The sequence below is a fragment of the Aethalodelphis obliquidens genome, unplaced genomic scaffold (assembly GCF_003676395.1).
Source record: "Aethalodelphis obliquidens isolate GAN/ISIS:26980383/991018 unplaced genomic scaffold, ASM367639v1 scaffold10, whole genome shotgun sequence".
NCBI classification, from domain to species: Eukaryota; Metazoa; Chordata; class Mammalia; order Artiodactyla; family Delphinidae; genus Aethalodelphis; species Aethalodelphis obliquidens.
The window spans coordinates 37,908,443-37,925,138 of record NW_020837954.1 but is presented as its reverse complement, the minus strand read 5'-3'; the positions used below and the strand labels follow the sequence as shown (position 1 = coordinate 37,925,138).

Below are 16,696 nucleotides of genomic sequence, written 5' to 3'. Positions count from 1 at the left end.
TTCCTCCCAGATAAATTCTCTTCCAGTATTTACATAATGTTGAAACTTTTTTCATTGAAACAACTTGGTGATATTGTATCAAAATAATGGAAATAAAGGATCTTCCCTTAAGCTGTTAGAAAACCTTGGTGTCCTTTTATGTCAGAAATCTGAAGGAATAGCAGTGCTCTGGGAGAGCTTCTCTGCACAACTGAACTGGTCCTTGCTCTCTTGGGAGCTGGGGGAGAGGCTTGTGCAGGAAGGAGGCCTGGGAAGGAGGCCTTCATCAGCTGCAGTTGTTATCCATTGTCTGATCTATGCTATTACTGAATTTCAGGAAGGTTCATGTTAGATTTTTGTGGACCAAACAGGCCTTTGAGGAATGAGATCTTGTGAATTTAGCTCTGCCGCATTTTTCTGTAGTGGAAGCCATATGGTACTTAGTCCAAACCATATGTAGGAAAGTACCTAATTGAAAAAAAATTTTTTTTTTGGTTTCTGGCATTTGTACTAAGTGCCTTGTAGGGAGGAAAATCTAAAGAACCTATGGTGGTTCTATAGGAAAAGGATACATTTGCAAAGATAAGGGAAAAGGTTTTAAAATGCAGACCAAAGATTCCAGTGGAGTGAGTCTCAAAAGATTTTTTTACTGGACCAGTTCTCATTTCCCAACATTGCCCTTCTTTCACATATGTGCATAGTCTGGTGTGAGCTCGGTGGTACCTGTCCTCTCTTTCTATCACAACATTTTAAAGTGTGGGAGGAAAGGCATATAAATGGAAGGCTCCTTTTTAAAATTTAAAACATTTCCTGTTTCACTGTTAACATCACCAGTTTTGCAGATCTCTCAAACTGGTGGTTATGTTCAGACCCACCACATAGAGCCATGCAAATTATGCACAATAAACTCTAGGGGGCGTCACTCACCAAATGCGTGCTTCTGGAGTTGGGCTGTATAGTTTGAACAGCTGTGCAAGGCAGCCGTGCCTTTCCTTATCCTGGGTTAAATGTTGAGTCTAAGAAGCCCTTATTTTGAATTTCTGCAGCAAGTAGCAGTTTTCACTGATGCAGCCAGGAAATTATATTAAACTAAAATACACAGGTGGTATAAAGAACAATGAAATCAGAATAAGAAAAAATGAATACTCCCTAGGTGACACAACTATGTGTTTGTCAAAATGTGTAGAACTGTGCACTAAAAAGGGCGTATTTTACTGTATGTAAATTGTACCTTAATGAAAAAAGGTTAAGACCACCCAGATAAATATAGAAAGTCTTGGAGCTTAATGAGCCATGATGATTATCATTCACTTTTAATCCTTCCATAGGTCAGAAAAAAACACCAGCCAGATATTGAGTATAGAGAAGAAAACCCATGAAACTAAAAAGGTAATTCTGAAATTCACTCTGAAATAAGCCAAATTACTGATAAGGCTGTTTGTGGCACATCTGAAAGGTTGACTTTTTTTCACCTGAATTGAATAGTGAGCGACCAATTATTTTGGCATTCCGTGCATGTTAGCCTTCACAGAGTACAAGAAGAGTTCTAACCAGTTATTTTGATCAGGGGGATAGAAATACTCTAGTTAAGTTTTGGGTTTTTTAAAATAAATTAATTTTATTTATTTTTGGCAGTGTTGGGTCTTCGTTGCTGCATGGGGGCTTTCTCTAGTTGCAGCGAGCGAGGGCTACTCGTTGCAGTGCGCGTGCTTCTCATTGCGGTGGCTTCTCTTGTTGTGGAGCACCGGCTAGGTGTGCGGGCTTCAGTAGTTGTGGCACGAGGGCTCAGTAGTTGTGGCTCGCGGGTTCTAGAGCGCAGGCTTAGCAGTTGTGGCACACGGGCTTAGTTGCTCTGTGGCATGTGGGATCTTCCCGGACCAGGGATTGAACCTGTGTCCCCTGCATTGGCAAGCAGATTCTTAACCACTGCGCCACCAGGGAAGTCCTCTAGTTAAGTTTTTATACCACAAATGGCTATTCCACACGGAACCTCTGCATTGTAATTTATATATGAGGATATTTGATTGGTTTGAGCATGCATGCCTGTAGCTGCATTACTCTTACCTGTGACTGATCACAGATATGGTCCAGAGACCCACTTGTAGCTATACTGACTGGACCTTCCTGTGTTCTGAAGGTACAGATGTCAAAGTAGGGATTTGGGAATAAAAGGTTTGAGTACAAGTGTACAAATGACTGCATCTGCTTTTGTGTCACCCTGTGCTCCCTATCTCCCAGGAATATGGAATTGGAAGGCCTGTTTTTTATGGCAACAAGCATAGCAGTGAAAAGTGTAGGAAAGGCTTAATCTCTGCTCTATAATTGCACTGTCATAAATATCAAGATAAGGCCAAAAGTCCTATTTGAGTCTAGCCACGAAACAAATTGTGAGGAAAGTGTGTCTCGTCTTGCTAACATGAAGAAACTGCTGGACACCACTACCATTGCTATTATGATAGTTTGGAATTTACAGAGACAGTTTTTTTTTTTTTTTTTTTTTTTTACAGAGACAGTTTTAAGTTTGGGAGTTTCCCAACCTAGGAGCCACCATCCTCCCCTCACGTAGGTTTTCCTTAATTGTTCGTAGTGTCTGTGCCCAGCTTTGCTGAGGATTTTCTGTGAATGTATAGTGTGCTCATGTACATATATACATATACTTGCTTTTTTCCCTAAGTTCAGGAACTTAGCCTCCAGTGATCTCAAGCTTCAGGGAAAAAAAGAAAGGTATGTACTTCTCCAAGGGATTGGGAACTCCAGAATTCAGCGTTAAGGGCAGAATTGCCTGAGAGGACAAGTGTTGCAAAAGGTTATGTACTTTTCTCTTAAATTAGAAAGATGTGATTTAATAAAATTTTTTAAATTCTGCAAAGTGTGAAATATTAAATACCCTATGTACAGTGTACCTTAACAAGACATTTTATTTTGGAACAAAGTTTAGTTTTAGGACTTTTAAGACGCTATCAAGTTTAAATTGGTCCCAAGATTTGGAAAGCACATTCTTTCATAGTGCCTATTTACTGTCAATGGGCTGTGCTTAAGAAAAAAACAGGGTTGCTGATGTTAAGGGAAGAAAATCAGTGTCTTAATAAACACAGAACTTTTGAAACACCCAGCTTTAGCAGGCACCATCTGAATAAGCATTTCCACATAAAGATCGCTTAGTAATTTGGAAAACCATACAGATTATTACCAATTTATAGGTTAATACAGAAAAGACAACTAGTGACAATAGCAAGAGACAATGAAAACAAGTACACTTCTGTCAACTTCATAGATGGCATCAAAGTCAGAATTGCCCTTTAGATGGAATTATTTCAGTGAAATTGAATTCAAGTTCGAGGTGTTTGTGTTTCTCTTTGCTGGAGGTGGGCTCTTTTAGGCATGTCTTGTAAAGTTTGGCCAACACTCAGGAGAATAGAACTTTTGGTGGTACGAACTCAGTAGTTTCAGTGTGATCTTTATGGTTTTAGGAAATTAATGTACTATACCACGTTTCTCTTAAAAGATTTGGATAAATAAAATAAACATGAGCCAATATAACATTTATTTTGTATTAACAGTACATATATTAATTCAGGTTTGAAACCTTTTTTCTACAGAGTATGATTTCTTTAATATTCGCATCTGATCCACAATAATATAGTACTAATTTTAATGAGAAATACAAATTGGAACTTCTGCTTTCATAATAGCTCATCCACTTAACATTTTTACAAAGAACTACTATAAATATGTAACATTATGCAGGCTTTTTTCTGCACCTGTTCACAAATCAGAAGGAATATACTTTTAAGCTATTTAGCAACCGAATGCTATCAAACTGCCCCTGTATTTATATGACCATCTCCTCATACCAGACAAAATGAATCTCTTTCTCTTTAGTCTCCATGTACTCACGATGCTGCATTACTGTGGTTCTTTGCCTTAACCCCTGTCCAAGTTTCAGCTGCTGCGGCTCCCTAGGTTGAGCTCTTCGAGGGCAGGGAGACTGTCCCCTTTATCAGTGTTTGGCATGTGTCATACCCAACACATGTTGAATAAATTGAATTTAATCTAAATTTAAGTAGTTTCTTTCTGTTAAATTTTTGTAACTAAGTAAGGATTACAAAAAAACTTCAAAAATGTGCCATAAAATGTACTACATATTGAAATTTTGAATTCTGTATAATGAGAAACTTCACGTTTGTGAAGCAATAAAACATCATAGGAATTTGAAACTAAGAAACGCTAAACCTTAAATGAGGATGTTTAAAAATGCAGAAAGGGCAGGCAGAAAAGTCCACCCCTAATGTATTGAGTATCAGGTGAAATTAGAAAGCAGACTTCACACATTTGAATAAAGTTGACATTAAAGGGGTATTTTCAAACAATGGATTCTAAAGCTTAATAATTATGTTAATTCTGCTGTAAATCCCCCAAATTAATTATTAACTATAAAAAATAAGGCAACTTGAAGTTAGAAACTTATGGATGAAGTTAACTCTGGATTTTTTGCAGAAGCCAGATTCGACTGGTGCCCTCTCATGATCCATTATTTCTAAAAGCCTTTAGCTGGAAGGCTATTCACACATATTGGTGAAATAACGTAATCGCTCAGAAATAAATCAGAGTTTTTAAGACTTCATTAAATAGTAGACCAATTAAGATCCAAACTTCGTGCTGTCAAATGGATTATCTTCAAAGAAAATTATGCTGACAGCTTTTCTGAAGAACTCCATTTGTACCAAATGCTTATTGTTCCTTGAGGTGGAGGAGGTGGCAGGGAACATGATTCCTCTTTGAATGTTCTTCTGTTTTCTGCTACCTTTACTTAAATGTGACCAGGGACTATTTTTATATCCTATAAAGTACTTTGAGAAAATGTTAAGTGAATAGTGCTACACAAAATAGAGGAGGATTTTTGTATTCGCTTGTTGTAAAGCAAACTGAATAATACTTGAATCTTAAAAGGGGGAAGATAATGTGCTGAAGAAGTTACCTGATAAACCAACCAGCCTTGTAAAATCGAGTTCAAAGAGAAACTGAATCCCAGCTACTTAATAAATGTTCACTAAAAGCAGCATTTATACCACAGCAAATTTAAAGGAAAATTAATGTGGTGTTATTAAATTGCCTTTTAAGTGATATTTTAATATTGTCAAATGGATGTGAATTGAATAAGAACCTATTTATATTCATTTAATGTCTTGCATATAAGGTCAAATTGCTTAAAATAAATACCATTAAAATAAAAAAAATATTTTATTGGAAACTTCTAAGTCATCTGATTCCTAATTATTTCTATAACAACAAAACAATTTAGATCACCTTACAATTCATAGTAGTGGGATTTGGCCATGTAGCAGATATAATCAGATTGAGACCAATTAATTTCTGGAATCCTTTTTCAAACTGGATCCTACTTATTTAATTCACCAGATATTCTCAATAGAAAAGACTGAGGAGAAACCACTTAAGAATGAATGCAAATAGAGTACACATTTCATCACAAAAACTATCAATTATAATACATTCTAACCAAATATGTACCACACCACAGTGGAAAAAAAATAGAAACCTAGGACTACTTAGATAAAATGTTATTTTCTTAGAAGAATTTCATTACACATATTTACCTCACGTTTTTAAAACTCCCAAATAAATATACCTGCACATTTCAAAATATTTTCAATAACTGGTAAATGCTATACTTTTTGCTTATTCATGAGAAATTACTAAAAATTTACAATGAAAGTATATGGCTTGAGCCATCCTTGCAGTAAATGAAGGCAGGATTCTTCGAAACACTGTTAAATGCACCAACTTTAATCAGTCTTTTTAAATTGCTCACTTTTAAATATGTAGTTGCTGGTAGCTGTCCAAGTCCATTAGCACCACATATAGTGAATTAAAAAGTTTTTAGGGAGGATGACTTAGCAGTCTTTTTTTAAAAAATGTTTAAAAATTATACAATTAAATGAAATTGATTTCTTGGGTCATGTTTTGAAAGATCCACTTTTCATCTTGTGAAACTGAAGGATTTTGGTAGCTTCCCTCTTCCTCCCACCCCACCCCCCAAGGTTATAAGCATGAAGGTAGGAAAATCTGGGGGAATACGGGGAATACATTTACACTTCAGCAAAGAATCTTGCTAATAATATCCATTATCTGGTTCAGTTCCAAAGTCAGATTAGGTTCTTCTGCCAGAGGTCTCAATATGTACTTACAGGAAGAAACAAAGATTCTATGGGACAAATTAGCACATACTTTCTGTATGCAATCCATAAATAATGCAGGAAGTCACCAGATCATTTGAAATCATCTAATGTACATTCTTTTCTCCAAGAATGTACAAATACCTTACAACTCAAGCAAAAGCTCTTCATTACTTCATCTACTTTCAGAGTGACACTGTCACTCAGTTTAGACAGTGGAGGACTGTACAATAGGAACCCTGACCTGTGAGGTACGGAAGTGGGTTGCAGTATTAGGGTCATTTCACACAAGGAAAGGTGGAAACAATTACTTATTTTTTCAAAAAATATGACAATCATTGAGATCGATGATTTAAATAACTGAATAAAATGCAAACAAGCCCTTCTCATTGTTATATTAAGTTCATTTTTTTTTTTGTAAGGGACTAGTTGGACTAAAATTACTGATGAAAAAGTTTATTTTCAATATCCGTGTAAAATTTTTACTGGTGTCTCTCAACACATAGGCACAATGAAAGATGTATTTGGCTCATTAGCCAAGCATGAATATTTTCACTAAATTATTATGATTTCCTATGACTTTTACTGCCAGGTTTGCTTTGAGTCCACTCTCCCCTCTTTGAGGAGAGATTGATGAAGACAGTCTCCAGAGATTTAATCTTGCAAGACGAATCGTGTGTTATATGTGGTAATTTGTTACTTGGGAAGTTTGTCTTCTCCTGGATGGAAAATAATCCACTTTTTGTTGTTTTAATTTAAAAACATTATTTATTTTTTGGCTGAGTTGGGTCTTTGTTGCTGCGTGTGGGCTTTCTCTAGTTGCAGTGAGCGAGTGCTACTCTTTGTTGCGGTGCACAGGCTTCTCATTGCGGTGGCTTCTCTTGTTGCGGAACACAGGCTCTAGCTGCGTAGGCTTCAGTAGTTGTGGCACGCAGGCTCAGTAGTTGTGGCTCACAGGCTCTAGAGCACAGGCTCAGCAGTTGTGCACTGGCTTAGTTGCTCTGCGGCATGTGGGATCTTCCCTGGACCAGAGTTCAAACCCGTGTCCCCTGCATTGGCAGGCGGATTCTTAACCACTGCGCCACCAGGGAAACCCTGTTTTTTGTTTTTAGCTTTTCAGCAGATGATCCCATGCGCAAGTGGATTTTTTTTTTTTTTTTTTTGCAGTACGCGGGCCTCTCACTGTTGTGGCCTCTCCCGTTGCGGAGCACAGGCTCCGGACGCGCAGGCTCAGCGGCATGGCTCACGGGCCCAGCCACTCCGCAGCATGTGGGATCTTCCCAGACCGGGGCATGAACCCGTGTCCCCTGCATCGGCAGGCGGACTCTCAACCACTGCGCCACCAGGGAAGCCCGCGTGCGCAAGTGGATTTTTATACAGGTCTGCTTGTGGCAGAAGAAAGATGGAGATGGAAAATGCACTCCCTGTTTCCACACCTTTGCACTTGGTAATTATTTGCCTGTTTGAAGTAATTTGTGAATGGCTTTTGTAAGGAACTTGAGCAAGACTAGAAAACCACTCATGTTTAATCAAACTATTATTTTTTTGGTTTGCAGTATTTTTTTTTTTTTTTTTTGCGGTATGCGGGCCTCTCACTGTTGTGGCCTCTTCCGTTGCGGAGCACAGGCTCCGGACGCGCAGGCTCAGCGGCCATGGCTCAAAGGCCCAGCGCTCCGCGGCACGTGGGACCCTCCCGGACCGGGGCACGAACCCGCGTCCCCTGCATCAGCAGGCGGACCCTCAACCACTGTGCCACCAGGGAAGCCCTGCAGTATTTTTTTGAGGTAAGACTACTACCTAGGAGTATAACAGCTATAAGTCACACATTCACAAAAATAGCTCACCTTATCACCATTTATACAACATAAAAGTGCACTGTAAAAAAAAAGTTGTTGAAAACAGAATGCGATGTTAACCTATACACAGTGTTGAACTTTTAAAAGGAAACCAGGCTTTGTGACATCAGAGGACATTAAAGAGCTTACGGCATACGGCAAGTGCTCAATAAATTCATCTTGCTTCTCCCAGGCAGTCTAATCTCCACAAACCATTTTAGCAATTTCCTAGGTATTACTTTTCATTGCAATCTGTACTGACTTCCTTCAATCCAGAAGTGGCTACATTTCAGTGATAAGGGAGGATTTTACAACTTAATTCTTTAGCACTTCTGGGTTTGAACTGTACCTTTAAATTCTACAGATGTTAAATCTCTCATTTGTTACTGAATAAGAAATACCACAAATATGTAAAATAATTTACCATTAAGCATTTTTTCCCTCCCATGATGTGGAAATTAAGTCACTGTAGAAGATTGCTTTTTGCATTATCATCAGAGGCCATTTCATTAACCAGCTGTTCTATAGATAACTGGATAGCATTCTTGACAAGAGAAGAAGCTGTTTCTATTAAGAGTGTTTCATATTGTTCTGAAGTTCTACTCTCAAAACCACTATCATTAGCAAAAACCCCCACTTGCTCATTTTCGATTGAAATTAAGAATTGCTTAGGGACATTTTTAGATTTCTTAACATCAAATTCACTGATTTCAGTGTCTGTGATAATAATAGCAATTGGCTCCATTCTTTTGCTTTCTTCTGGTTTGGGTTTTTCTGCAATGATTTCATTTACTTGAAAATCTGATTCCTGGCTCAGTTCAGTATCTTTCGGCTTGCTCTCCTCAGCAACAGTCTCTTTACTTTCACGGTCTTTCCAGTCTGGTCCACTTTCTAGGATACTGTTTCTGGCTTCTTCCAGAATTTGTTGATCTGGGACTGCAGGTGAGGGAGGAACATCAGAAACCACTGGGAGCTGGTGTTCTGTGTCTGAAGTTTCCAGTGGGCTTGCTTGCTGAGGTTGAATGCTTTGTTTTTCCTCAAGCGTTTCAATATCTTTTTCAAGGATTAGAGTTCCTGTTTGAATAGCAGAATGCCCTGTATCTAACTCAAGTTCTACTGAAATCACTTTCTCTCCAGGAGAAGTTATGCTGTTGTTCACATTTGATTCACAGACCTCATCACTCCCTTTCTGTGAGACATCTTCCCTTACATCCTGCTTCGACTTGGTCTTTGCTGCCTGGTCATCTGATTGGGTCAGAGTTTTTGTATCCAAACTTCCAGCCTGTCGTTGGACTTTGATACTGCAGTCTGAGTCTTCTATAATTTTGGAATGATTACTTCTTTTCTCCCCTTTTGAGAATTTTATACAGGGAATCTTGAGTCTGGATTTTGCCTTTTTTTTAGAATTATCATCCTCAGCATTGATTTCAGGTTGCACTTTGGCCTCAAAGGGCTTTGGCTGCTTTGAAGAATTTGACCTTTTGCTGCGTGTTACAAGGCGTTTGATGGAAGCCCAGGCCCCCCCGGGGGGCTCTGGCTGATAAGAAGCTCCTGCTTCTGGGGGACGCTTCCTTGCTGCATCAGCAGCTTCAGAGCCAGCTTTGGGCTTCATTGCTTTGGCTGCTTTCTTTCTTCTCTTGAAGCAAAGCGTCGATGCTTTTTCCTCCTGCCTCTCATTCTGAGGACTAACCTCTGCTGATCTCTTTTCATCCTTGCTTTCTACTTGTATTTCAGGAACTGTGATCTCCATTTTTATATTACACTCTTTCTTTCTCTAGAAATCTGTATCCTCTCTTCCTTAGCAGCCTTTTATGACAAAAAAGTAGGCAAAAATATCACACTAAGTAAAATTTCTTCCCGATGTAATCACTCCTTTCGTCTTACTCCATACAGTTGTTTTAGGTGGTTTTTCCAGTTATAAAAATGCCTTGTTTCACTATTACTTGTAATTTATCTCTTTAATTTCTTCATGAAAGCCCTTTTACTGGATAGATTTTTGTTTTATTTAAGGGTCAACCTGATAAGAGAAAAGAGAGTGGTATTTTATTTCACCATCAGCCTACTGTTTTCTATAGAGACTATTTCAGTTGAATGCATATGGTTCTACTGGGCATGTTTCCCATATAATAACTTACTAAAATGACTGAAGAATAAAAATTGGGGTTTACTTTTGCCCTATCCAAAAGATTTCACTGTGAATTTCTTTTGCTGTCTGTTTGTTAAAACTTCATTTTGGATTACTCTGCAAATCTGATATTATTTTATCAGTTCTGGAGTTGTGTTGTCTTTACGAATCGTTTATGACTCTGAATTGCAAGTTAACAAACAAAAACCACCACACCACCATGAACAACAAAAAACAATGAAGGGCAGGGTGTAATTTTTATTAATGCAGTAAAGAGCTCTGAAGTTGCAAAGGATCTTAGAGATTATTTGAGATTATTCAAGTCGAGCCAGATGAAGAAACTGAGCTCCAGAGTGGGCAGCTGGCCTGCTAAAAGCCACACAGTTAGATGAGGTCATAGCCAGAGTTAGAACTGAAGACTTTGACTCTCTAATGTTCTTTCCATTATACCATAAGGTTTCTGTTCTAAAAATGTATGTTCCATGAAGGAGGTGCTACTTTTCATACATGCCTTGGGAAATTTTTAACATTACTGTCATTCTCCACTCTTAAATCTGTTTGTGTAATTTTGACTTTTTTTTCTAAGTATCTGCAGTTCAGACATTTTCCATAACGAGCACATAGTTGAAGGTCAGAGTGAATGGTAATAATAGTTGACATTTATTGAGCAACTCCTGTCTATCAGGAAGTGCTAATAAGCACTTTTACATCTCTAATCTTCCCACAACATTACAGAGTAGGTGGTGGTATCACCATCTACAGATGAAGAAATTGAGGCCTAGAGAGGTTAAGTAACTTGCTCTAGATTATACAGCTAATCGATAACAGAGCTCAGATTCAACCCAAGATTGCCTGTTTCTAAAGCCTGTCCTCTGGAACTGGGTTTTAAGAGTTTCATCAGAAAAATGAATTGTTTGGAGATGCTAATCTGCACTAGACTCGCTAGTCAAAAAAATTTTAAAATTGCTTAAATGGTTGTGTTACCATAATGTAGCCCATCAACTGATAACTGAACCAAGACTAGACTGAGTTCTTGCTATTTTAAAATTTAAGCTTTTGCAGTTCTTTATATTTTATTTTTGTGGTTCTGGAACTAATTTGAAAGCCAGAAATAAGTTGATAAGATATGCAATTGGCAAACTGATTAGTTACATATAAATATAAAGGTATATTTTAAATCAATCCACAGAACGGTATGAGGGTACCAATGAATAGAGACGTGAGGTGATCACCTAACAAAAATCCTATGAATTTTAGTTGATGGATGTCCTAAAATAAGCAAAGGGACTCTTTCTTTGTATTTTTTTTTTTTTTTTTTTTTGTAAATCCTTCACTGTTGAAGGTTTATTTGGGTAGCTCTTGATTCTGTGAACCACAGAAGGAATTGGAACTCTGAAAATCAGTTCATGATCTAAGTAAATATTCTCTTAGGTTGAGTGTTACATACTCCATGCCCCTGACAGAAAGGCAAAGTCATCCTAGAACAATGATGGAACTAAAATATGAACATTTTACAGTGTCCCTCCTCATACGATGTTTCCATAAGCACAAGAACCACAGCTGATTATAGCTCCTTAAGTCTCGTCACCTCTTGTGAGTTCTCAGTGCCTGAGAGTTTTTATTAACCAGAGGCTGTATAGCTAATAGAAATACTGAAATCGGATCATGTTTAGGAATGCATCATTTGAAACTAATCTGGATTGCCCAAAGACAACTGCTTGAGAAGCTCACTTAAATGTATATCATGATGCAGAAATAAATACCCAAACAAAACCTAACTGAAATGGGGAAAATGCAGCCTGTAGATACTAAAACTTTGCAGGACATTAGACTGCAAATGATTCTCCCTTAACCTGCACAAATAGTTTTATCGCCTGGGCAATCTTAAAGTCCCTGTTGTAATTTCCTGATAGAATCGCAAGTCTACTGCCACAAAAAATACCCCTTCCCCTTTTCCCGTGAGCAGAGAAGCACGGAGGCAAAGAGCAGCCACTTCCTGGGGAAAGCAGTGAATCTCTCCCAGCGCCAGGTGTGGACCACGAAGCTTTCTCCTGGAGGAGGGCGTCTCTCCTTCGGCTTGAATCGCCTTATGGCAGGAGCTAGAGCGTAGCAGAAAGTACTCAAAAAGGAAAGTGCTGGGGCGGGCGTGGAAGACATAAACCAGCTTCAAGCTATCTGCACAATTATAATGTCCAGGAACCCGGCACTCTATTTTCCCCCAAAAGGGGAAAGAAGGAAAAAAGCTACCAGCAACACGAGCTGTAACGCGCAGAGGATAGATGTGGGCAGAGCTTTCGAGGGTCGCGCTGGCTGGAGATTTCTGCAGACAAACGACCTTCCCGATTCTCACTCCGGCCACCTCGGGCGGCCCGGATTCCCGGTGTCCAGTGGGCACCTCCCGCCCACTTTGCCGCGCAGGTGCACCGGTCCGCACCCTTTACCTGCAACCTACTCGCCCTCTTCACTTACCGCGGGCGCCGGGGTCCCTGGTCGACGCTGTCGCCGAGGTCGCGGGGGCGCTCGCTGGGCTGGGCGCACGGGTAGGCGGGAAGCCACGGTCGCACCCGGAGCAAGCAGCCCTCTGCAGAGAACGCAGCCCCGCGGCGCCCCCTCCCCCAGAGGGCGGGGACAGACAGCCGGCTGCACCAATGCGCGCGGAGGGTGCGGGCGCGGGACGGGGCCGGGCTAGGGGCGGTGGGCGCGGGGGAGGGTGAGGGGGTGATCGGAAGGTCTTTCCGAGAGCAGTTCGCCCAGCCACGGGCGCTCCCAGCCTGGCGCGAATCCCTGGCGCGCGACCACATCGGGGGCCACCGAGAAAAGAGAGGGCTGGCAGATGGGGAGGGGACCAGGGTCATAAGCCTCCCATTTTCTCAGACGCAAAGTAGGAAAATCCAATTTTAAATTATGGTACTCCCATTATAAATCGCCCCACTGAATATTTAAGTCACAGCAGATACCACATTTTAAAAGTAGGATTCAAAACTGTGCAGTGAATCTCGTTTGGCGAGAAAATTACATGAACTGAGAGAGAAAAACCTCATTACACCCAAACCCACTCCTGGAAAAGTTTTGGGTATCAAAGGGTTCATTGCCAAATCCTCTCAGAGGCCCAAGACACAAACCCGTGTCTTCGTAAGTATCTAGAAGGCAGGCAGAGATGATGCAACCTGTGTGCCATCGAGGTCAGAACACAGGAACCCAGCCCCATCCATCCTTTATACCTTATATATATTTCCAAGAATAAGTAGCTTACAAGTTATCCATGTTTCCCTTCAGGATATTCCTAGGTGGCTGCTTAACCTTGTTCCTCTCAAGCGGGGCATGGAGAATAGGAGACAGCTTTCCTCACAATTCCAGTCCTGATCAGAGCAAAGGGCACAGGCAATATCTACCCTCCTGCCTGACTAGGTAGGCTGTGTATTTTCACACATTTTGAGTCTTTAAACAAGTTCCTAGCCTTAGTGAAAAGCACCATAAGCATTTATTTGTACACATAATCCATTGTGTACAATGCATTTAACACTAATGAAAGGTGTTACAATGAGAGTGGGCTTAATGTTACCTACAACGGCATTCCTGGGAGCTCCAGAGGTGAGGTCCCGTGGGATGCACAATTCCTGCCTTCTCCTCTGGCCCCTCCCAGGCAGATGAAGAACCTATTATGATGAAGGGAAGAACTACTGAAAAGTAGTTGTACTTAACTCTTTTCTTCAATAGGATCATGATCTTTGAGAGTAAACCTCAGTTACCCATTTTTGGATGTTTTTCCAAGAATATATTTTACCTCTAAGTTTCTATAGCTTCCACTGAAACTTATTAAGCAAAGCACTATTAGGACACAACAGCAAAGCTGAATCTAAGCTGTCAAGATCTTAGAGACAAGAGCTGTAAAACAGGAAAATCCAGAAGCATCTAATTTATAGTAGTTATAATTAAGAATTCAATTTATCTTTGTTCATTCATTGAATACCAGGCTGTGAAGATGTTTTATATCCCCAGATGAGTTACTAACCCTGCTTACTGTCAGTTTTGAACTTTAAACAAGCCAAAAGAAATCCATGCCACTCATAACCAACTGAGATGCAATTACTTATTGAGATCCAAGTTTTCTCAAATCTAGCAGATCTGGGAGTTTGCAACAATTTCAGGCAAAAATAAGATGAGCTTATCTAGATGAAGACAGGGTAGAATAGCTGTCTTATTAGGAAGTAACTGGAAATGAAATCAGCGATAGGTTAAAAGCAATAAAGGCCATCTTAAGGACTTGTAAGATCTTATCCCAGTTGCTTTTCTTAAAAAAAAAACCGACTACTGAAAGGGAACTGAAGAGTGGTTTGAGGTAAGAGGTGAATTGATTTTGTATTTGAAGGGCAGATTTCTGTAAGGTGTATTACATATAACTCATCTCCAACCTCCAACACACACACTCACAGAGTACAGAACTATAAATAAAATACTGCACTGTCGTTTTTCTTTAGAATACAACTAGAACCCGATGCCATATCTGAGTTAAAAAAAAATGTATCCAGTACCTCATACAGGAAAGAAACCTGTCATCCTTGAACTCACTTAAGTGACAGTTAGTAAGTTATTACCCATATCATTGTCTGCTACTCAATTAGTAGCTTTTCATTATATAATGAGAAACAGGCTCTAAATATATCTCCAATCTGATGAGAAATTATCCTACCTACAGCTTATCTTGTTAACATCACCAGATACAGTGTGCCAATAAAATCACTTGCTTATTTATCTGATCTCTACTGATCATACCGTTTCTCCCATCCTGGTCCCTATTCACCCACAGCCTGGGCCTGTAGCTACCAAACCAGGAAACAATGGTTAAGTGTCCATCAGAAGGACTGTTTAAATACTCCACAGCCATATGAAACAAGATGAATCCCAAACTGCTGATGGAGCAAGACCTCCAAGGTATATTGCCAAGTGGAAAGAGCAAATTGTACCATTTGAAATTTTACTGAAGGCATATTTTACTTCTAGGAAAATTCTTGCATTAGTCCGTTCACTCCAAGCAATACCTGGTAAAGACAATTTGGCTTATTTATTGTATTAGGGCTGTTTTTTTGCCTTATAAACCTCCACTTACCCTCTCCCACCAACTGTGTTCACTACTTCTATCAATATTAAAGATTTAAACCCACACAGCAGGGACTTCCCTGGTGGTCCAGTGGTTAAGACTCCGGGCTTCCAATGCAGCGGGTGCAGTCGGGGAGCTAGGATCCCACATGCCGTGGGGTGCGACCAGAAAAATTTTTTAATTAAATAAATAAATAAACCCACATGGCTTTTGGTGATATGAGGAAGCCTGAATTCCTTAAGGTGATCTTTAAGTCACCACGTCTGACAATAGACTGCTTTCTTCCCCTGTTTACAAATTGAATTCCCAGAAAGTCCCATCCAGATGAGGTTTTATAGGACATTTTAAAAAACACTAGAAACAATGAACTCTGTGCAGACAGGGCCCAAATGATGCTTTTGAACAGGAAATGACATCACTGAGTGTGTACAATGTGCCAGGCAGTATACAAAGCATGGTGGAGCTGGGGCTCCGTGCTCATGACCCCTTTGCCATATGCCCTCCAAAGCACTGTCATCATTTCTTTAAACTGCAAAACCGACACTATTACAATCACACCTAGGGGATTAAAAATAATAAAACCAAGGACACCAGGAAAAACACTGCTCTGCCCATGCTAGCAGTCTTTTAGCACTGGCGCCGGTGGGGATGCAACATCTTCTGGAAGGATCCAATGCAGGAAGAAGAAGGGGAAAAGGGAGGAAAGATGGGAGAGGAAGAACAGAGTTAGAAGATAAAGAACAAGAAGAGAAGGGAAAACATGTGAGGGAAAAAACATCCTGTAGGGAGGGAGAGAGAGCTCAGGCACAGGGTAGAAGCTCAATAAATATGTGCTGAACCAACAGAGTAGAAAGAGCTACCCTACAGTTAATGCTGTATGACCATCCTTCCTGAGGACTTATTAAAAATAAATGGTGCTGGGCTTCCCTGGTGGCACAGTGGTTAAGAATCTGTCTGCCAATGCAGGGGATACAGGTTCGAGCCCTGGCCCGGGAAGCTTCCACATGCCGTGGAGCAACTAATCCCATGTGCCACAACTACTGAGCCTGCGCTCTAGAGCCTGTGAGCCACAACTACTGAAGCCCGCTTGCCTAGAGCCCGTGCTCTGCAACAAGAAAAGGCATCGCAGTGAGAATCCTGTGCACGGCAATGAAGAGTAGCCCCTGCTCTCCGCCACTAGAGAAAGTCCGCACGCAGCAACGGAGACCCAATGCAGCCAAAAAAATATATAAATAAAATAAATTTAAAAAAAAAATGGTGCTAAAGCTGTGACAGAAACGGGAATTCTAAGGAAATTCAGGACAAAAACCTGTGTAAGCAATACTTTCTCGGCGTAAAAAAAAAAGAACAATACAGAAAAGTATATGACAAAAAGGCATGTCCTCTGGATTCTACTTCTCTCTCAGCCCTCTCAGGAGGTCTCCTGTCCTCCCAGAAACACACAAGCCATGCACCTTTCCCCCTT

The 16,696-nt window shown here is 40.2% G+C and overlaps 2 protein-coding genes across 4 annotated transcripts in view; one reads left to right on the top strand and one right to left on the bottom strand.

The window, feature by feature from the left end:
* ZBTB25 (zinc finger and BTB domain containing 25) overlaps nt 1–16,696 on the top strand; it is a 48,555-nt gene that overhangs the window by 25,013 nt on the left and 6,846 nt on the right. Inside the window, exons 6-8 of one of the 3 annotated variants that reach the window (XR_003433694.1) lie at nt 1,308–1,368; nt 2,487–2,541; nt 2,654–5,224. Coding sequence is in view for 2 of the 3 variants with exons in the window: in XM_027111475.1 (XP_026967276.1) it covers nt 1,308–1,358 (51 nt within the window). In the remaining variant the exon portion in view is untranslated. Of the gene's footprint in view, nt 1–1,307; nt 1,369–2,486; nt 5,225–16,696 lie in introns of those variants that run through there. The other 2 variants (XM_027111475.1, XM_027111476.1) reach the window with 2 other exon arrangements.
* Nucleotides 7,853–16,221, bottom strand: AKAP5 (A-kinase anchoring protein 5). Its single transcript, XM_027111477.1, has one exon. The coding sequence runs from the start codon at nt 9,756–9,758 to the stop codon at nt 8,472–8,474; it is 1,287 nt and encodes a 428-aa protein (XP_026967278.1). The 5' UTR covers nt 9,759–16,221; the 3' UTR covers nt 7,853–8,471.

Coding starts and splice junctions, on each gene's coding strand:
- AKAP5 (XM_027111477.1), bottom strand. CDS start 9,758: ATGGAGATCACAGTTCCTGAAATACAAGTAGAAAGCAAGGATGAAAAG.